The 22,235-nt window shown below is 41.2% G+C and overlaps 1 protein-coding gene across 7 annotated transcripts in view; it reads left to right on the forward strand.

The window, feature by feature from the left end:
- Positions 1–22,235, forward strand: part of cfap74 (cilia and flagella associated protein 74) — a 64,152-nt gene that overhangs the window by 21,946 nt on the left and 19,971 nt on the right. For 5 of the 7 annotated variants that reach the window (XM_084366231.1, XM_084366235.1, XM_084366234.1 and 2 more), the window contains 8 exons: positions 384–473; positions 772–957; positions 1,175–1,297; positions 2,126–2,239; positions 3,531–3,653; positions 3,784–3,905; positions 12,432–12,560; positions 19,524–19,611. In XM_084366231.1, the coding sequence (XP_084222357.1) occupies positions 384–473; positions 772–957; positions 1,175–1,297; positions 2,126–2,239; positions 3,531–3,653; positions 3,784–3,905; positions 12,432–12,560; positions 19,524–19,611 (975 nt within the window). Of the gene's footprint in view, positions 1–383; positions 474–771; positions 958–1,174; positions 1,299–2,125; positions 2,240–3,530; positions 3,654–3,783; positions 3,906–12,431; positions 12,561–19,523; positions 19,612–22,235 lie in introns of all 7 variants that reach the window. The other 2 variants (XM_084366233.1, XM_084366237.1) reach the window with 1 other exon arrangement.

A 22,235-nucleotide genomic window follows, 5' to 3' on the forward strand; every position in this document is an offset into this window, starting at 1 on the left:
TAAATGCTTTATAATCCAAATGTGGGGTAGTTACTGTTGCATTTTATGTTGTAGAACAAAACAAGAAAATATCTTGGGCTTGTGTTCACCAGAGACCTTATTTCAGTCGTATAATCGACAACCCTTTGACTTTGAGACAAGGAAACAGAAAGTTTAAAATGCAAACTTATTTATGTGTTTATGGACTCATTCCTGTGACACTCCATAAGGTGATAATCAAATTCAGAAACTTAACATACTTGTGTCCATGTGAAAAATGGCCATTCATTCAGTCATTCTCATCAGCCAAATCCACACCCATTATCTCCATTTCCCTGCTGTCATTCCATTCTTTTATATCTGGGTCAAATTTCTCAACACCTTGTCCCATCATGTAATCCCAGATCAACGAGGACCTGGAAGGAGAAGTCCAGTTTGCATCAGCCGTGGGTCCTTTCTCTGTGCCCGTCCGATGCACCATAAAGAAATGTGACGTGAGTTATGTCCAGTCCTAATGACCACCAATGTAATTTTGTGCCTCTCCTCATATCGTTCAGTCTGTCTTGAAAGGACTTTTTTTTTTCTTGCTATACATGTATGCATGTTATTGTTTGGTAATATATGTAACATGGATTTTAGTTGTGTGACTGTCTACACGTAACTGTCTAATTATATCCTGAATCTTATTTAATCAATTCATGTACGTGTTAATGTATGTAAAACTATGTACTCAGGCTGGCAGCTCTTCACTGCTGATGCTAATTACTGTGTGTGATTGTATCCTCTCTCTAGCTGGAGGTTGACAGCCAGTTTGTCGACTTCGGTTTGCATGTGGTTGGCCAAACTATTTCACGGACTGTCACCTTGACCAACAAGGGTGCACTTGCCACCCTCTTCAGCCTCGACACCTCCTCATGTCTCAGTCCAGAATCTAGCCATGTCCAGGTGCCAACCCAGGTCTCTGCCAACACATGCCAGGTCAGGCTGTCGATCTGGAACTCAAGAGTTGCTCTTCCTGTGATAGCCTGATGGAGTAGATCTTATTACAGCTACAAATTAAAATTAAAATTAGAACATTTACTGCTTACATGATAACTACATTGTGTAGTCAGTTCATACTACCACGTCTGAAGACAGTCATATGAACAAACTGCTGTGTATAAAATGAAACTCGTGTGTTTTTCTTGGCTGACAGGAGATAAGCAGTGAAAACACAACATCTGAAAACCAGAGGAGCTCTGCATCTATTGGCACAGGTGAACTCCAACCACAGCAAGAGAGTCAGGAGCTCTCTGAGGCGTTGCAGCAAGAGCAATCAGGTAACACTAATATGCATATACACACACACACACACACACACACACACACTAAATAATTATTTAACACTAATGTTTACCCAGTAGAGTTTGACATAGACTTGCCCGAATCCATGCTTTAGTTACAAAAACTGAAAGTAGAAAATGCATACATTGACAGTGGTAACACTTAGATACAGTAAACTTTTTTGTTTAGAAAAATATCTTCTGAGCAAACTAAACATATTAGCTAGCCGGTCCATGTTAGTCCTGCCTAAAACAGCTTCTGATACACAGCAAGCTAGGATTGACAAAATCTCCTCATTATAGACATTTTTTCTCCTCTTTCTATCACTGAGGACATTTGTCCTTGTAAGAACAGAAATAAAAGAACACACACAGACAAAACGCGATGGGTTCACCTTGCTCTCACAGCTGGGGACGAGGAGGCCTCCTCTCTTTAATGTCCTCTCAGATCTGAAGTCTGCATCGCTGCATTCAGCACTTTCCTCCACTGATGCTTTGATAAGCTGTTCAGTCTTTTCAGTCTGCTCTGCTGGTTTTGGAAAAGACTGAGTCTATTTTTTTCCACCATTGCTGAGAGAGGCTGTCTGATCTTGGACAAGTTTTTAGGCCGCTGGCAGTGGATGATGTTCTGTGACCGGTTTTGTTGTTAATGTCAACGATGTCTCTTGAACTAATGACCTATACCTATGTATCTGCTTATCTCTTACTCATATTTACACTCGTGAGACTATTGCTTCAAGTTGTGTTTTGTGTGTGTGTGTGTGTGTGTGTGTGTGTGTGTGTGTGTGTGTGTGTGTGTGTGTGTGTGTGTGTGTGTGTGTGTGGCAGTGTCAGAGGCTTCAGCTACAGGTCCAGAAGCTGTTCTTGAGGCTTGTGTGTCCACCGATGTGGATGCCCAGATGGACCACTCAGACGGCGGTGACATAAGTCTAGGAAATGTAAGTATTGGGTCCGATTGCAAATACTCTGAGATACTTATATCTTGCAATTACTTTAAAACATTGGTTATCCCTTAACTTTTCATCTACCATCATCATCATTTTCACATCATTATTGTCCAATACTTGGGTTAATCCCTGCCAAACTCAAGACGTTCCCATCAGCCTCAGCTATTCTTTGTGTCTTGTCACGATTAGCAAATATTAGCATGCTCAAATGCTAAAGTTAGACCGTTATTATATCAAACATTGTACCTGTTTAACATAAACATATGTTACATTTGTCTTTGTGAACAAGTTAACATGCTGATGTAAGCATTCATCTCAAAGCACTGCTGTGCCTGAGTACAGCCTCCCAGAGCTCCCATAAACTTTTTAGGATAAATACGTCAGTAAGTGGAACATTTTTACATAACTGTGGCACTAGACAAAATGTAAGGGATCCCCAAAATCGTTTAGGACCATCGTCTCCACCCCTGCTGCTAGCTGTTGGCATGAAAATTGCCACATTTGAAGATATTGGCTCAATAAATTGCTTTTGATAGATATGGCCCAAAAATATCAGAAGGGTGTGTCTCTGAAGAGACAGAATATTATATGTGTCTGTAGAATACTCTGTCTCTCAGTCTTGTTTTTAGCACTGATGCTGTGTGTGCCTTGTGGCCCATGTGAAGTTCTGGAGCTGTTCAGGGTTCATTACGTCTCTCTGGTGGGAGGCTAATGGTGCATCGCCTCTCTCCCTGCTCTTGTTATGGCTGTGTGTATTGCATTTGCCTGCATGCCCGCGGCTCGATCATTGTCATTTTGACTGATACTTTCACATTGTGTGATGAAGGCTGGTGTCTTAAATGGCAGATTATCCATCAAGCTATCATGGTCCCACAGTATTGAGTCTGTTGCTGCATGAATGGCTTCCTCGTCTCTTTTGTGTTTTTTTTATTATTGCTCTCACAACCTTGGTGCTTTTTGTAGCTGAGCAGACAAACCGCAGAGCGTCTCACTGTAGTTTGATTACATGCTATTTGAAGTTTTATATCTGAGAGATTTTTAGCTTCCTCGACATGGATGGAAATGGTTTTGTTTGATGAAAAAAAAAGGTTGAACTCTTGAGGCTGTTATTAAATATACAGAGATATTAGTCTGATTTTGCATTTAGAAAGAATATCTGATGTTTCTTTTTAAAGAAAAGTGGTCATTTGACATTTGTTTTGTTGAATTCTTTTTTTCTTCTACAGAACTATAAAATAAAATATTTAATACTCAAATGTTTTCTTGTCCTGTTTGATGTCAGGTCAGAGAGGGGCGGATTGGACCTTTTGAAAGCATCAAGCTGGAGGTTGTTTTCACTCCAACCATTCCAGGAGAGGCCAAACTGGACTTCCACATCAAATTCTCCGACATAACCAGCAAACCAGTAAGACACAGCGTGTTTATCATCTTGTGAATGACAGCAGGAGAAATCAAGATTAGGGAAATACTGAGCCATAGACATAGGGTTATTTTATGATAATCATTTGTAATTAACGGCTTGTTGGTACACACAGATCCCCATCCAGGTGAGGGCAGTGGCAGTCAGCGTCCCAGTATGGGTGGTCCAGCCCAGCATTGACCTGAAGATCTGCATGTTTGACCGCCTCTATCAAGACAGTATCATGGTCCAAAGCAGGTGGGTCCAGAATGTGGCTGACAGTTTGTCATATGGAGATTGTGAGTGCACTCTAGATACAGAAATATTCTTGAGCACCTGAACTGTGGCACTCAAAATGCATTTATGTGCCCTGCTCGGCTCCCAATCAAAACCCAGAGTTTAATATGCAAGAGAGGAAGCAAAGGGACTTCAGTGAATCCACACAACTTTACACTGATTGTGTCACTGATTGAAGTCTATACTGACAGTATGTACAAACCTTGTTGGGTTTTAACCCCGTATACAGCAAATAGCTGGATAATGTGTATTGGCCGCTAGAGCACAAAGTCACCAGGTGTAGTTCAACTTCTTTACTCTGTTGCCAGGCATGGATATAATTACAGGCGGTCACAAAATGTACACATTGATTGTGGTTTCTGAAAGAAGTAGAACATGAATAACACCACTCTGAGCATACTGAGCATCCTCTCTAATGCAGCAATAACCGGCTCCAAAAATCGTTTCACACTAGCTGCAAACACAGGCCATAAGCGTAATATGTATAGGCACAGTATGACATTAGCTAGCTAGCCAAAGACTGTGTAATTAGCAGTTTTCATCCTAGCCAAAATAACCACAGGTAAGCACAATTAACATTCAGTACTCTCCATTGCAAACTGAAAAGAACTCAGGAAGAGCTTAGCCTTAAATGTTGCTCTATTGTTTGAATACTTCTCACATTTGTTAATGAATGAACACAAGAATCCCTACAATACACACATCAAATAATACGTGAATTGTGTAGTCAAAAATGTTTGAAGTAAATCAGGATGATAAAAACACAAGCAAGCGAACAATCAGCTGCATGCCTCGTTAGCTCATTTTCTGTCAGAATAAACATCAACAGTAACTCAAGGGAGTTACACACCAGAGATATTTGAACAGTCCCTCTGCCACTATAAATGAATAAAACTAGTTTCCTCTCCCTTGCTGTTGTGTAATTGGTTTACATTTACAATTAGCCATTAGCACATCTTGTCCAGCTGCCTTGTTTGAACAGGTAACACATCAAATTAAGGGACGTGAGATGTCGTTTAATAGCATGTAAGTGTCACTATAAGTATTCATCTGTCACAATTAGACAACAGCGGTTCAATGGACAATTGAACTCCAGTTTTCATGGTGATGTGTATGCACTAGGCATCTGTAATGTTTGGATAGGGTATGCAATTTGGTACTAACTATAAAATAAACTGAAGATGGTACGCTGGGTGAGTGCATCCTCAATTAGTAAGAATAAACCAGGTAGTGATATAGTGGTTGCATAATACAAGTGCATACTTTAAGAGAGAAAAAGTAATTGTTTAAAACCAATTAAAATACAGTATAACCAATCAGCTATAAACTATATTCTAATAAGTGCTGTCTTTGTAATCAGTATCAGTGTTGCTAAAGATGAGCCATGATCACCTGCTTGAACAATGACAGCATGCCCACGAGACACACCTACCCAGTTGATAGTGTCATTATGTCAGTCACCACTTCCATAAATGGTTTATCAAAGCAACATGAGGCAAATGAAGGCCCTTTAAAGAGATGACATAGCTGCTGTATTATTGTACGAGCATCTTGTCACACAAAAATGTGTAATGTGGCAATGTGCAATGTGTGACTGCATATGCCAAACAGACAAATTGTGTTGGCAAAGGGGAGCAGCGGTCACGTATCCAAGCTCATTAGAAGGGATAAACAGGCAAAAATAACCACGGACTGTCAGCTTACAAGTCTTTAACCAACACATCAAAAACTACAACATGTGAGCTTCAGAAAGTTCTTGTATCTATCTTGTATTGTATATTACTTTTTGATCTACTAAGGTAAACATCTTCTATCAACATAATTAGCAACAATACAGAGGTTGTCCAAAGGTAAAACCTTTCATATTATTTGTTGTCGAACGTTTCAGAAGCCAGAGGAAATCCAGGCTCTAAAAAGCCTTTATTATAGTGGCTAAATCATGAAATGGCCAAACAAAGAGCTCGGATCAAAACCTAGTGGTCCAAGCATGTTAGCTTTTTTAATCATCAGCCTTTTAATGATTTAACCACTGTAATAAAGGCTTTTAAATATTTCCTTCTTTGTTATATGTTCTTATATTTGGAGTGCCTGGATTGCCTCTGGTTTTTGAAATGCTCTTTCTCCTGTTCCTGTTCTGTTCCAAGAGCACCCAACACAATATTTATCTACAATGTATTATGTAAAGCAACCAGTCATCTCTTTTCTCTTCGTGTTGACCATTGTTGAAAACTCCTGGGCCAAAAAAAAAAAAAACTAGGCCAGGTCGAGAGCAAACAGCACATTCCACACAATCTCAAGCCCTTTTTAATGCAGAGTGTTACAAAGTTTTTTGCCTAAATTACATCACATAATCACCATCAGTAAATAGTGGACCCTCTCTGGCTCTCACTCCTGGAGAGCGATACTGTTTCTGGGGGGAAGTTCACCGAAGACTCGGTAGGGAGGGCTGACCGGGTTGAGATGACTTTTCCACATTAAATTTGGCGATTTTATTTTCTATATAAGTTGCCAAAGACAGTAACTACAACAACACAATAGTGGAAGGCGACAAAGACATGTGAGTGAAAGTTTTTTGCTAGAAATCAACACCAGTAAACGGCAAGTTGTCTGGGGACAGATGCTGTTTTCAGAGCGGAAGTGTGACGAAGAGTCGTTAGAACGCCAACTTTTTCACTTTTTCTGCATTTCTTTTCCTCATATAAGTTTCCAAAGACAGAACCTGTGACCACATTACTGTTGTTTGGTCTTGTAACGTTGCTTTGTGGGACATTGATTTTTTATCGTGATATGAACACCATCAGAACGTCACACCCCTGTCCCACGCTGCCGCCTTTAAACTTTCACACAGACGTCGATTCATCTCTGTTGCCGTTCTGTTGCTACTTCCGCTGGCAGATCAGAGGTGGAAAGAAACTGTCCCCCCATTCCACCTCTGTAACCTTTATACTGACGGCGAGCTGGAATAGCGGTACAATATTCACGCGTTGAGCCAGCGGTGCATAGGTGCATAGGAGAGTCGAGTCATGCAAAAGAAGATATTGAAGCCCCACACACTGTCAGCACTTTTTCAAAAAACTAGGTTTCAGTCATGTATCTCCATCAGGAATTCAACTCGCAATATGGATCAACATCTTTAAACTCAAGTTACAACAACCAATCAAAAATCTGTATTTATTTGAATATTTAAGAGGCTGCATAAAAGCCCTCAGCCCAAGTGGTGCATGTCATATTTCCATTTTATTTGTTGTCATGCCCAGAAACAACTCAGAATAGAGTTTGGAAAGTGGCATGGACTGCTGATGTAGCATGCTGTCTTATCTGCTGAATGCAATACTAAAACTCCCTCACACTCTTAGTCTCTGCCAAAACAGGCATTTTCACAGAAAAACGGCTCATGGAAATCCCTGAAAATTGACAGGGCCAGCTTACTTTTCAGCCGGCCCAACATAACACTCTCCTCCTGCCTGCGCTCAGAGCCAAACCCGTGCCGACATAATAAAATAGAGATGTATTAGCTGATCAGTGTTCCGAAACAAAAGATGACGTAAGGGACCGAGTGGTAAGCTCGCATCCCCACAATCCTCTTTGGTCCGTACAGTAGCACAGAGCCAAAGTAAATCCTTTATGATTATGGATGTGATACATTATGATGCACACACAAGGTTAAGAATTCACCGGAGGGCAGAAACGTTTGCGGGCGTGTGGTCCACCACCTAGCCAGTCATTGTGTCACATCATGTGGGGGAGGGAGTGCATGTGTGGGGGTGGGGGATTTGTGACAACTGCCATCTGGTGCGCTGGCACAGCAGCACATGTGACAACGTGACGATGACAGCATCAGTGTGAACGGCAGTAAAGAAGAAAATGTTAATGCTTGCACCCGCAAATGCAATATGTCACTCTGCCTCTAAGTCAGTAATTTGAACACAAAATAGCTTGGCAGGCTTTTTAGGGAAACAATAAGAGAGCTGCTGCTTTCATCATATAATTTGTCACTTTTTCCTTTCAGTAGATGAGTAGATATCCCACAACTCCTCCTTAGTTTGTGACAGATTTTTAAGAGAACAGCACAAAGCATAATTGAATGTGCCTCTCTTGTCCGTGTGCCAGTGATTTGAATATGACTCCTACTAATTGAAAGAATTTTTCAAGAGGCTTTAAAATGTGCAGTGTTTGACGTCTGCGTGTGAGCCAATGATTGAAATATTCTGCAGACAGTTGGCAGAGTTTTTCTTTTCGGGAGCAGTGTGCGTGTGTTTTTTTTACTTCAGACCCTGCTCCACCGACACCTGCTGGGGACTTGAGCATTCCTGCCCAAACTCAGGCAATAAAAAAAAAAAAAACAATCAACCTGCCTTTTTTCCTTCTCAAAGCCTTCTGTCCTTGATTTTTGTTTGCTGTATTTCTAATACACCGAGTGTGCCTTGTCTTAGCACAGCCTGTGCTCTGTGATGTTTGGCCTGAGGAGTGTGAGTGTGTTGTCGATGTTAAAGTTGGTTTCTCTTTTTGCTCTGGGGGAAAGACAAGCACCAGTTCTCCCAGCTGGTTAATTTGAAATACATTGCATGGTATGAATCAGACAGTGCTGCATTACAGGGACAGTTGCCTAGAACCCTTGCTGTGAAGGCTCGGTATCCCATGAGGCTTTGGAGAACACGTGGAGTAGGCAGGCGCAGCCACCTGGCCCTTTCAAGAAAGGGAAGAGGCACTGCTGTAGTCGTGGGCACTCAGAGTCCAGGCTCTGCATGTAGAGTCAGCATGAGCTGTTTCACTGCAACATGACCTGACATGCCACTAAATCTCAATGATTATTATGAGTGTCTTTATTGATATTCTTGGTTGGATCGCTTGCCTAACTTCAGGAGACGTCGTTTGCTGCATTTATTTCTCTACAGTTTGAAAAATACTACCCATAGACTTCTTTCCAATGTTATTTTTTGGCAGTCGGAACATGCACAGAGAAAAAGGGGTTTCACAGTGGCATTTTTGGCCGTGCGGAGTCGTACCATGGCATGTCAATTTGCATTTCTATTCGCAGTTTAAATGTACCGAGTTGTGCCAAGTCACGCTTAGATGGACTATATCTGGAGTCTGGTCAAAGCGTGCATGACTGCCTCCAAGTGGGTTGCGGTTGGATGGGCTTCGTCATCATTCAGGGACAAATGGTAGACTCTTCTTCCTCTCTTAATCCATTTCATCATCCCATCTCAGTTTTTCAAGCAATAAGCGGCAGATGCTAAACAAAATCATAACAGTCTGAAAATCCATGATGATAAGTCGCTGGCTACAAACCATCGTTGCACAGTGCGATACTAAACAGGTTATTAAAGGATTATTAAAGGTCATTAACTCAAGACAAGCTCGTCACCTGTTAAAGACACACCTTCAATGTCTGTCACAGTGAACTGCCTCAGTCTCATCTCATTTTAAAACCATGAGCATTATGATGCCTCTACAACAGCCTCCACTCTTTGGAGAGAGCTTTCAACAAGGTTTTGGAACCTGACTGCAGATATTTGCATCCCGTTCAGCCTCGAGTATTGGTGTGGCTGGTCCCCTAATGTTGGCCGATAAGGCCTGGCTCGCAATCCAGTTCATCCTTAAGGTGTTATTGGATGAGGCTGAGGTCAAGTTCTTTGTCATCCAATAACACTGTGTCCTAACAGCATGTGAGCATGCATGCGATGCGATGTTGGACGATCGCTGTCCACACTGAACCCGTTGAATATGCATTCTCTTACATCATGTAAAGGAGCCATATTTTTTAAACAGAAAACACACCTTTTATATTCTGATATTTAGATGTTACTCTACTGGAAATAACATACACTAGCAACAAAAAGTTAGCAAAGAGGGAAGGTGCGTCTTCTTACCAGACACTTTCAACTCCCTGACAATCTCCTCCAGCCAGCTGGCACCTCATTTAGGTTTTGGTAGTAAAACGAGGTGGTATTGTAGAGATAATGTCATGATTTGGAGTCACTGTGTGGGTTGTCTTCCGTGCTTGGTGTCTTTTCTGCCTGTGTGTTTTTCAGAGCTGGTTAACTCTGCTATAACGCTGTAACTCTATATTTCAACTTCATGAATCAACTGTTCCTTGTCGAGCACTTTCAACGCAAGCGTCACAAACAAAAATGGAACCAGGGCATTTAAGGTGCAATATGTAAGAAATGGCCACCTGTCGAATTAGCCGTGTAACTAGCAGAGCTTTGGGCTAGCTGGTTAGCATGCTTACTTCAGTAGATATTACTGCACCACAGTAGCCTACGCAGTCAGCATAACGCCAACTGTTATTTTGTCACATTCTGTTGATAGTTGTAGTTAATTTTTGAATGGTATCGACTTAAATTCCTACATATTGCACCTTTAAAAATGACTTCTTCTTTAAGATTAGGCTTTGTCATAATGGTAACAACAATGAACACACGGTTGAGGTCATGGCACAGGTCATGGTCGTAGCCATTGTTGAAAAAAGAGATGACTTCTGGTACGTAACAGGAAATGAACCGCAGTCTTCCGATTTCAAATCTCCTATTTTAATGACCCATCCACCCTCCCTCCTACATGGACATAGAGAGGAGTCAACTGACTTTTCCTTATTTAGAAAGACAACATATTAACTCAAAGAAGTTTTAGTACTCATTTTTAGAATCTAATCTACAACCCTAGGAAAGTGTGGTCCTGAATTAAAGAAATCAGCATTTGTTTTAACGACCAAATGAAATATTATTATAATGAAGGTTAATGAAGTGAAGGTTATATAATTAGTAGCACATCGTTCTTTACCCCGAGGAAGCAAATTAGTGAATTGCTGTAAACCCACCTTTAAATCATTAAACATGGCTTCAGAAATAAACTGGTCACAGGCAGCCAGTGAAGAAGACAGGATTAGCTAAATGCCCCTGTTAATTAAATCGCCTAATTATCCTAAATGATTATGTATCCATGAATATTCCTCCGAGAGTGATTTGAAGGTTATCATTTGGCCGGAATGAAGATAGCGACTTAATATCCCCCAAGTGTCCCCGAGGGAGAGAGAGAGTCCTTGCCTCGGGGAAACAACCATCTGGTTGACCTCGCTGTTCAAAGTGGGTCACTTCATTTGAGAGGGGAATGGAAAAATGAAGGGTCCCTCAGCCTATTTGGCCACAGCTCGCTCGGCGCTCACCTTTTCTATCTATGAGAATAAAAGCAGCCATAACACAAAATTATCCCCAGTACACTATACGCATATCTCCTCCAGCAAACAGAGAGTTTTTTCAGCCTGTTTGTACTGTCATCGTTTTATGAAGGTGTGTGAGTGTGGGCTGTGGTTAAATGTGTTGGAGAATTCCCAAGGTGAAGAGCCATTTATATCACAAGCCTCAGCTATAACTGAGGCTTGTAGCCACAGGCACAACCATCTGTTGGAGCGCCTAGAAATTGGGTCACCTAAAAGATATGGACTTTGGGGTACATCACTCCATACAAGGCAATTTATGTAGGTGTCACTCAAATAAAAATCTCTTCTCTGTCCTTGTTGAACCCCGGGGGGTAAAACATTTGCCCTGTAATGTCCATGGGGAAAAGCACCAGGAATATATATTTTTTGCTGTGTCTTCATCAATAACCATGTCAGTGATGGATTACAGTGAATATGCTGCATCACAGAGGCACAAGGGAAGGAATTTTGCATCAATGAAGTTCTTTATACCTCAGCCACAGGTCATCATATTCTGTGGCACTTAAAGATATCATTTGTAAGGATTCTGCATTAAAATGTCTAAAAACGACTAGACTTTGTTACATATTATTTTAGTTGTGTACTTACATAATCCCAAATGTTTCCAGCATTGTTCACACCCAGAGAAACCCACAAGTTTACTCATTGCTACTTCAGGAGTAGAGAAGTTGGCAAACAAGGCTTAATGCAAATTAAACTTTAAAACATTACCTCTTCTGTTTCTGTGAACATTTGATAGATTTTTTTTAATCAGAAATGGTGGTCGTTTAATGGTGTGGTCACCAACAGCGAAGTGAGTTTTACCGCAGGATCACATGTGTTTATTTAACCTACATGAGTGTTTAATCTCCCCGAGATTACTTTACTGTACGTTCGCCAAAGGTAGTGGACAGTGGCTGCTGCAGTCAGGTTGATAAACAGGAGTGAAGATAAATTCACTTTTTAATCCCAATAGTTAAAAAGTAATCTCTGAGCTCTTCTTCCACTGGTAAACAGCTCCGTATCAGAGCAGAATCTGATGTTTTTCCCGACTCTCTCCTCTGCTGCAGTGGCTCATATCGTATCATAACTTTTTTACAAGACACCAGAGTTTCTGCCCTTATCCATTCCTTTATAGTACATTATTGCCTGTAGTATTGACTGTACGTTACAGCCTGTGCATTGTTTTTCAGTAATAGTACAGCTCGTCCTGGATTGCACCCAGTCTTAGAAGACTGCACTTGGTGTATCATTATGTTAATGAAACCAAATCTTTTGCATGACAGGGCCAGGACAGCCTTGAAACTGACCTTTGAGGTGTGCCCGGAAATGAGGAAACACATGGAGATCCTACCAAAGACAGGCTTCATCCAGGCTCAATCAAGCTTTAATGCCCAACTCAAGTTCCTGCCGAGGTAAGGAAGGACACACAGAGGATGCAATGATAATGGAATCACTGGAGCATTTATAATCCTATTTTAGACTGTAAACTTGTTAAGATTCTATCAGCCTTCTATGAAAGTTTCACTCCAAAGGAGACTTGTCATATGTGTTGAGCCAGGCCTGCTCCTTCAACAAACTAGAAACCTACAGCTTTCTGTATACACTGCATGCAGTAAAAGCTGGATCAGGGCTCTTGGAAGTAGATATCCGGTTCAATAGTACACAATAAACCAATACAGCATTAGCTCAGGACGAACTTTAAAGGATTGTTTAATTATGCTTTGGTCTTCTTTTAGAAATTTGCGATTTTGTCACAGTTTGCAAAAGTAGTGAGGACTCAAACACAAGACACTCAGGAGCTTTATTAAAATAAAGCTGTAAACCAAAGTCCAATAAATACAAAATACCAAACACAAAGTCTAAGCAAAAAAAGCTGGCAACAAAAGGCAAAAAAAAACAGAAGGAGCAGGCAAGGGCCAATCCGAGAATAAAGAGCTACAAAAATACAAAACCTAAATAAAGTACAAACCAAAGAAGCACTGAGAACACAAGCAGGAACACGAGGAACACAGGAGACACAGGAGACACAGGACTAATGTGGGAAAACTTCACAAAAGAACTGACAAAGAGAGAGGGGAGGCAAGGACTTAAATACACAGGGAATGATAACTAATTGAACACAGGTGAGTCGGGAAACGGCAGAAAACAGACAAAGAGAGGAGGAAAACACACGGACTAATTACACGGGAGGTTAATCAGGGACAGGAGAAACTAATCAGGACAATCCAAAGGGAGGGAAAACAAGACGAAGGGCAGGAAGTAATACAACATGAGATATGAGGATGAACCTTACAAAATAAAACAGGAAACAATAACTAAACCAAAAAACCCAAACTCTGACAGATTTGATTCAATTAGCAATAATAAACTAATTAATTGATGTGATCTGGCATCACTGCCGCAGCACTAAAAAAGAATTCAGACAGGGTTGGAAACAAAAGAAGTCAGAATATCAGACACGTTTTAAACAAACCCAGGTTAGCCTTTAGGATTACCTGAATATTGTCTGAAAACTGACATTTTAGGCCCCATCTTTTTTACTGATAAAAATAGTGGACACAGATACATGAATAAGGACTGAGTTATAAAAACTTAAATTAGCTAAAGAGCTAGCTTGCTAGCTAGCCACAAAATGCATAACACTGCATCCACCGCTTCAACTATCTATCCAATGTTTGATGAAAACACTATCTGCTGGAGAGATCTGTTATAAAATCTATTAGAAGTATACTGAAACCCTTCATTGCTTCCCTTGTTTTTGGAGGCAAGCTGTGGTGTTTTACAGAGGTACAAATGGCAAAAATTGTATAGCCTGTCAACACCCAGGGGGTATAAAAGAGTTGCTTCAACATACCTGCACTCTGAGAGCAGTGCTAATGGTTTCTAATGACTTTGAAGGATGCGCTAATTCTTTCTACAACAATACAGGCTCTATATTTAGATGGAGAGGCAGGAGTTGAACCGCAGTTTGAATGCCAGGAGAGCGGACAGGGGACCCCCAGGGCAAATATGAGAGGCGTGAAGTATGTAAAAACTCAGCGTGGGCGCTAGTATTCTTCTGCCCACCCTCCTTTTTTCCCTTCACAGTCCGGCAGCTCGGTATATTGATAGCTGAGAGGATACTGTTGCAAAACACTATGAACAGGAGGTTGTTTTTTTCGCACATGACAAAAGTTCGGGGCAAGCACCGGTCATCGTTCAGCCAGGAAGGGGAAAGTGGGAAACTGTTAGTAATCTGCCTGAGTGAATCAGCAGAGGTTTTAATGCGAGGATTAGAGTACAGCATTACTCGTGCTGCTGCTGAGATGATGTAGCGTTCACAAGCACTAACAGCTACAACCGCCACCCCCTCCCTCCTCCCTCTGTATCACACTTTTTCTCGCTGTCTCTCTCTTGTGCTTCTGTGCTGTCTTCTCCCACTCTCTCACACATACTTCTCTTTTTCTTGGCCTCTCACCTCTGTGCTTAACTATACTTCTCTCTCTTCACTTCTCTCAGTCTCCACAGTCCTCTGTATCTCTGTGCTCTTTCACTTCGCCTCTAACTCTGCATCTCTTCTGCCTCTCTCGGTTATTCTCAAACTCCTCTCATCCCTCTATGCATCCAACATCCACCACTGCTTATATGTTGCCCCTGATTCTGCTTACATAACCTTAGACACCAGACCCAGTTCCCTGTGCTCTCATTGACAACACTGTTGTTCTTAAAGGATAAGTCCAGTTTTTTGCAACTTGGATCTTTTTTTTGTGCATTTGGCAGTCACTTCTATTGATTATGATAACATTGAGCTCACCAAGATAATTGCTGGGATCTGGGAACAGAGTGACAGCACTTTAAAAAAATCTGGTAATGAACTGAACTGAATTTTCATTCCATGTCACTTCTGTCTGATGTGTTGTGATGAGCAGATTTTTGCTGAGAGGGGTTGTTATGTTTACATAAAATGATGTGTGTGTCCCGTTCAGTTGTTTTTGCGCCTGCGGCGCCAACAATACCAGTTTGAAGCACTGGGGGGATGACGTGTTTCTACTTGTCTACCATCGTCTACCATTTCATCAAATATATGGGCTGATGGGAAGGAAAAAGAAAATGTTTAGTCAATTTATTTATTGCCACAAAGTTCTTTTCTTTTCTTTCATTTTCCAAAGAAGACTGGTGTCTCACTGATACTCTCTTCTACTTCTACTAAGTTCTTTGTTGACTTCTTTTCAAACACCACATCTGGAGGAGTGATCGTGACAACTGTTGACAACTTTCTATGAAACTTTCTCCCTCTCCACTGTGATTGTTGTGCAAATTACCTCATCAGTACTGTCGGCAGTATCCTGGCATTGCAGGCTTTTAGACGTATGTGTCTTCCTCTCTGTCTCATTTCCTAAACATGCAAAAAATGTAAAATTGTTACTACTGATCAGCCCAACATCAACATGTCTTATTCATATTTCTTGCCCCAATGGACTTGTGCCTTTCATGTGTGTTTCTGAAAAACCTCAAACCTCAAACCAGCAGCTATCTTGTAGCTGTTTTTATTGTGCAGGGGATAGAATTTCAATATCCAGATGGTTACAAGAGTCTGGAAATACCTTCAAAACAGTAATAAAGTTTAGTCAGCAATCTCAAACACTTTGCTCTGGGATTCAGATGTAATGATAATATATAATAGGGCTGCAACTAATGATTATATTCATTTTCAATTAATCTGATTATTTTCAAGATGAATTGATTAGTCTATAGAATGTCAAAAGAATTGTGAAAAATGTTGATCATAATTTCCCAGAGCCCAAAGCAATGTCTGCAAAAACCAAAGACTCTTCATTTACTATCATAAATGATGATTATTAATTATCCAATAATCCAATAATCCAAAACAAACCAGTATTGGTTGGGCTCTACAATTAATACACTAATCGTTGCAGCTTTAAATGGAGAGGTACAAGCTGGGGCCAGGTGAGGACACTGTTATTGTAACCAAGCTGCAAAAATCATACTGTATTTATCCTTCAGGATGTCCTAAGGCCCCGAATAGTATCCTCCACCCACACAGGAAATTCACACAAATCACACTGGGACCGGAAAATAAATATGTTTGCATCATGTCAGCAAAGCAGTATGTCTCATCTCTGTCATGCTTGGATCTCGCCTTCAGATCTGTTGATTTTTGGTAGGTTGGCTTTTGTTTCATGCAGTGGCAGTGTGTCATTTAAAACGGCACTGCCAAGTCTTCCCTAGCCAGAGCCTGTGATTGGATTTTCAAATCCTCATTAGCAGCACTGCTTTCACTCACTGTCTCATCCACACACACACACACACTCATACACTGTTAAATCTGGATTCCGATGTGACTCATAGCTTTCATTCTTTACACAGGTGTTTGCTTCTTGCGTTCCGTCCTCAGGCTTTTGGGAGAGGGTGAGCACATTCTTGCTTCCTGCTCTGAAGGATTGCGCTCAACCTGCCCACATCCTTCACCATCTTTCCTTTGCTTCATCCCTCTCTGCCTGTCTTCCTCCACGTTTATTTGTCACCATCCAGCCCACATGTTTCTCTCACATATCTAGAGCATTGTTCCATACACTTCTCTCTACGATGTCAAGGCCATTGGTTCACATGTTTGTGATCTTGTTCAGAAGACCACTGATTTACATTCAGATGGACACTGACAGCCCAAGTGAGGTTGACTTTCTTTTGACTTAATTCATTTAGCCTGATATTTCGTCTATGTATTTTATTGCAGAGATATCTACTGACGTTAGCATGCTAACAAGCTAGCCTGTTCTGTCCCGGTCCAAAGCTCCCATGCTAGCGGTGTAAACACCAACACTTCCCCAGTGGTGCGAAATCCCTGTCTGGACCGCAACAGCTGCCAGGCTAACTGAGCTAGCTAATAACTAGCTAATGGCAGCCATATTTAGCAGCAGTTAGCGGTTACTCTAGTGATATGCCTCCTATTTCTTTTAAGTGTGAATTTGACAGGTGGCCTATTCTTACGTATTGCACCTCTAATTGAATACATGTTGATTTGTATAAGAGTTGTTAATCCTATAAGTCAACTTAAAACAACCTTGTGTCGGCCTCGTCCTCGCTTTTTACCATTTTCGGTCACCTTTGTTGGCTGTAGCGATGCAGCTAGTTTTTTCATCTTTTAATCCTGTTTACGGGGCCAACCATCAAACCAGACTTATTTGAACTGCCTTATTTTTTAGGTTTAAACCTCATTACATTGGACTGGAATGAGCTGTGGGTATTAGCACGTGATCTGCATGTGACCTGGCTCATTTGTGCGTCAGAACTGAGAGTTGAGAAAGACATGTTTTAGCTTTGAAAAACAATGGTTCAGCCCCGGGGTCAAGAAAAAAAATTCTGCATGAAGCAAATTTTAATCCAACACATTTTTGAAGACCGGAAGAACCTGATAACAAGATCAATAGGATGGGATGGCTTGAATGAACGGTTTTAAGTGTAATCTCTGAAGAGCGCTGCAACGTGTCCCTCCCTGGCAGTTCCGGCTGATAAAAGGGAGATTACAAGGATGATTTACTACAGATTACACCAAACAGCTCTGCCGGTGCTCCCACTGCTAGCTCGCCGCTCACACCGCCACAGAAACTTTAATGACGTCACGAGTTGCAAAAAAACAAACGAGCAAAATAACCTTTTGGGTCAACGCAGTTTTTAAGATTTCTTTCACGGTCATTTCCCATATTTTTTTGCCCGTCCATTTCCCCGTAGTGAGAAATCCCTAAGCCTCTTAATCCGTTTTGTAATCCTTTTCATAATCATTTTTTTTTAATGGTGAAGTGAAATCCAAGCAGGATATTGGAGAGGGATATATATATACATTTCAAATATGTCATATTTGCTCCCATCAAGTAAAAAGGAGCACTCAAGCAGCCACTTTCCTAAAATCATAAGCTCTTAAAGTGAGATGTGTGTCTTTGGAGATTTTTCAGCCTTGCTCCTGTGGATATAAGGTGATTGTCATGATTAAACTTTCTTTGGCTTTCCAGGGGTTTTTTTAAGGGATTGTTGTGTGGATAAAGTAGATGAAATTTTGCCCAGTCCTTTCACTAGTTGTAGGTGAAATCCCTTTTGGATATACGCGCTGCAGCTCTCTTAGCAGTACCACAAAGTCAAAACAACTATTTCAGTTTTACTCTGTCCGCCGCTAATCTCAGAAGTATCATTAAAGACTATGGAGGAGAATTACTTTTGGACGAGGCTGTGGATAATCTGGCCACAGAGAAGAAAAGCACACAAGTAAATCTGTGCAGGACACTGACAAATCTGAAACCCCATCCATCCCCACAACTCTCCCGAGCATATGGGCCTGGCGACATCCCACCATGCTTTTCCACTCTGCCCTGCCAAGCTAATTCAAGAGTGACTCTCCAGCAGCGATTCTATTTGCAGGCAGAACAAGAGTGCTTCCTTAAATACACCCTCTGCGCTCATTGGTCAAGCCACAGAGGGAAGAAAATGATTTTCATTACTCCCCTTTGTAAATGCAAAGAGATTTGATTTTGACGTGTGTGAGGACGTGACCTTTCTAGCTCCGAGTCATGAAGAGCGCTGGAGTACAGCAGCGTGTTTACAGCAGATGCGAGCAGCAGCGAGGGGCTGGAGGAGATATGAAACGCAAACCTGTCCACGAACCTGAAGCTGACAGATTTGTTGAAGGCGAGGCTTGGTTTTAGCGCTTCAGAAAAAAAAAAAAAAACGTGCTGACATCTGGAGAGTCTTAAAACCACTGACATTTACAGCATTAGCTCTCGAGCCTTCAACCAGCATTAAGAGCGTAAAGAGGGGAAGACAGTTGATAGGAGAGAAACAGAGGAGGGAAAAGCAAGGAATAGAAGGGGGAAAAAAAGAGGAGGATGTTGGGAGAAGGAGAGTGAAAGAGAGGGGAAGTGGGGGTTGGATCTGAGCCACAAACTCCATTTGACATTTGGTACACTGTTTACATGATAACGAACTACACACACACACACACGGAGATATTCAGTGTATATGTTATATTGAAGGACTGGAGTTTTACATAAGCCTGTGCATGACTACTGGGCCTCTTTGAATCATACTTACGTCTCCCATCACCATGGCTACAACCTACAGTAGTGTGGAGGCGCGCTCTACATCTCTCTCCTGCCTTCCCAGGCGAGCCGATCCTACAGTCGTGGGTTAAAGTAAAATAATGGGTCTTCGGGGTCTTAATCTTTATGTTTTTTTAAAAAAGCTCAACAGTGGTTCCTGGCTTTTGACTATCTGATGTGCTGACCAAAAATTTGCAACCTTGCGTGTTTATTATCAAGCCCTGATTGGTGCTTTTCTCTGTTCATGAGCGTGATGTAAAAAATGCTGCTTCTTTTGCTCTCTTATAGATGCACCTTATCCAAAGACGCCAAGAAGTTTTTTGACAGTGACACAGGAGTCCTGGAAGTCCCAATGACAGTGCAAGTAGCAGGCCAGGTTCGCATCATATTATTATACACTGCATACATCCAGTCTATTATACAGTAAACCTCCCTGGGATCCTGAAAACAGTGTACTTGTGTCCTACTTTGTCCCCAACAGAAGCAGAGCCGCTGAAGGTTGTAACCTATTTTGCTGATAACAAGCTAAAATTATCTCCCACCCCCAAGGCCCAGTTACTCCATGGGCGCTAATAAGCCAAGCATAAAGGTTATCCCGTATGGTTTGACTAAAAAATTCTCCAGAAGCTCAAAATGGGAACACAGAAGTACAGATTATATACTGTGTGTCTTCATATATAACATGTATAACAGTATATGACACATAAAACATGGACACACTCACATACATGAGACATACAATTTACATTCATATCTACCAACATGCAAAGTGGGAACAGTTATATGTAAGTCTATAAAAGTCTGCTTCATTTGCTGCACAGATGATTTTAGACGACACACAGTTGGAGCATTTCCACAACATGAATTGTCCTGTGACTCTCCTGGTTGAATCATCAGCATTAATGATGAGCAAATGTGTTCCAAAGTATCTGTTTTTGTGATAGTGTGACCTATATCCACTTTACAACTGCACGTCCTTTTGCTTCCAGTGCCAACTCTACTGTATACGTCTATAGTTAGCTCAGTTCTTTTTCATCGATCACTTGTCACAGTTCGCTTTTTATATAAAGTTAATAGTTTACTGTTTGTTTTTGTTAATAGTGTTTTTAGCATTTTTGATCTTTAAGATAATCACATAGGTGTTTCTAACTAACAAGGTTAGCCTGTCAGCTAGCCTAGCTGGCTTCCTAAAAAGCTCTGCCTATACACACTCAATAGTAGTCACCAGTCACCCTTCTCTGATTTGTGATTTAAATCCTTTATCCAACAATGAGGTCAAGACGGTGTTAGTCAGTCACTTTCACTTTTGGCAGCTCTTCCAAGCACGGAGTGCGAAAAAGAACCATAGCGACCTAATGGGGGGGCGACCCCCATTCCGAAGGACCGCCATTCCGACCGGTTAGGGTTAGGGTTTCAGGTTCGGAATGGCGCCCTTCTTTCAAAAAAAATTAAGGGCCGGCATTCCGAAACATGAAAGTGAACGTTTGGAATGGCGGCCCTTCGGAATGCCGCCCTGGAACTGACCTAATGTTAGCGTGTGGCTAGCTAACGTTGTTAATGATTATCTATTGAGCTAAACTACCAAAAATGTTAAAAACATCATATATAATAAAAACAACAGTAAACTATTATAAATATATACAAGGTGAACTGCGACAACTTAAGTATTTTAACTAAGTTACTGGTGAAAAAGCACTGAGATAACTATAGATGTAAACTGTAGAGTTGGCATCAGAAGCAAAAGGACGTGCAGTTCGTAAAGTGGATGTACGTCACACTACATCGTGCAAGTGGAGAATATTCATATAATTGTAAAATGGAGAAGTTAACTACAGCTCCCATGGTGCATTTCAGTAAGGAACAATGCTGTTCCTTGACTGCGAATGACCAGCAGAAGCTGATGATTGCTCTTCACACACAATCTGCAGCACAATTATGTTTTTTAACAATATCCTAAATGTTCCTCAACATAGACACACAGGAGGCTTCTGGATGATGTTACATTACAATACGTTTCTGTTATGACTAAGCTTCAGAGCTTCTGTCTGTCTGTCTTTTATAGAAGTTACCTGATGTTACCTTTTCTTGTTACCTGCAGAAGTTGCCTTTTAATATTTGATCAAAGGTGTCCATGTCTGTAAAGTGTGGGCTTCTGTTGATGTACGGGTATGGGTTTTTCTCCAGAGTTTCTTTAAAACAAATGAGGGCAAACATAATCTGCCACCAAACAGGATATCTTATGTTTTTAGCACTCTATATAACAAATAAATATACGCAGCTCAGGTGAGAGCTCAGGTGTAAAATACACAATGTGTTGTTAACTTTGATACACTGTAGTACATTTTAGCCAGACATTACATTGTCATGCCATCACCAGTTCATACTAGTAATGCATGTATTTTTTTATTATATTTTCTTCAGACACAAAAACATCATGGATTTGTTGTTATATGGTAGCACTATTTGTGTATAGTGCAACAAACATTGATAAGGAGACTATTCAGCCTTAAACAGAAACTATCATTCCTCTCGTGAGGCACAAATCTACATATCCTCTTCACAAGGTCCAAGTTGCATTTTGAAATATGTAAACAATCAGCTCAGAAGCCATTGAAGTGGAAAATAAAGTGGTTACAGCAACCAAATTCCTTCTATTCCTCAGCAGCAGCCTTTATTAACAAACACAGAGCAGCTGCTTAGACATTCGTGTTGCATTGATGCCAGTCCTCTTTCTCAGTAAATCTAAATCTGGTCAGTCTTCTTGCCAAATCGTCACCTTCCTCTCTTGCACCATCCAGCCCCAATTCCCTCTCTCTACCAGGACGAGGAGGGGGGAGCGGAGCTCTGATAAAGAGCCAGGATGCTCCCGTGGAGCACCAAAGCTGTTGCCCCAGCCCCGGGCTCTGAGCTCCTGGCATTAAACCATACACTCTCATACACACACACACACACACACACACACACACGCATGCGCGCACGCACACACACACACACACACAC

Source organism: Pagrus pagrus, assembly GCF_965226575.1.
Source record: "Pagrus pagrus genome assembly, chromosome: 11".
Classification (NCBI taxonomy): Eukaryota; Metazoa; Chordata; class Actinopteri; order Spariformes; family Sparidae; genus Pagrus; species Pagrus pagrus.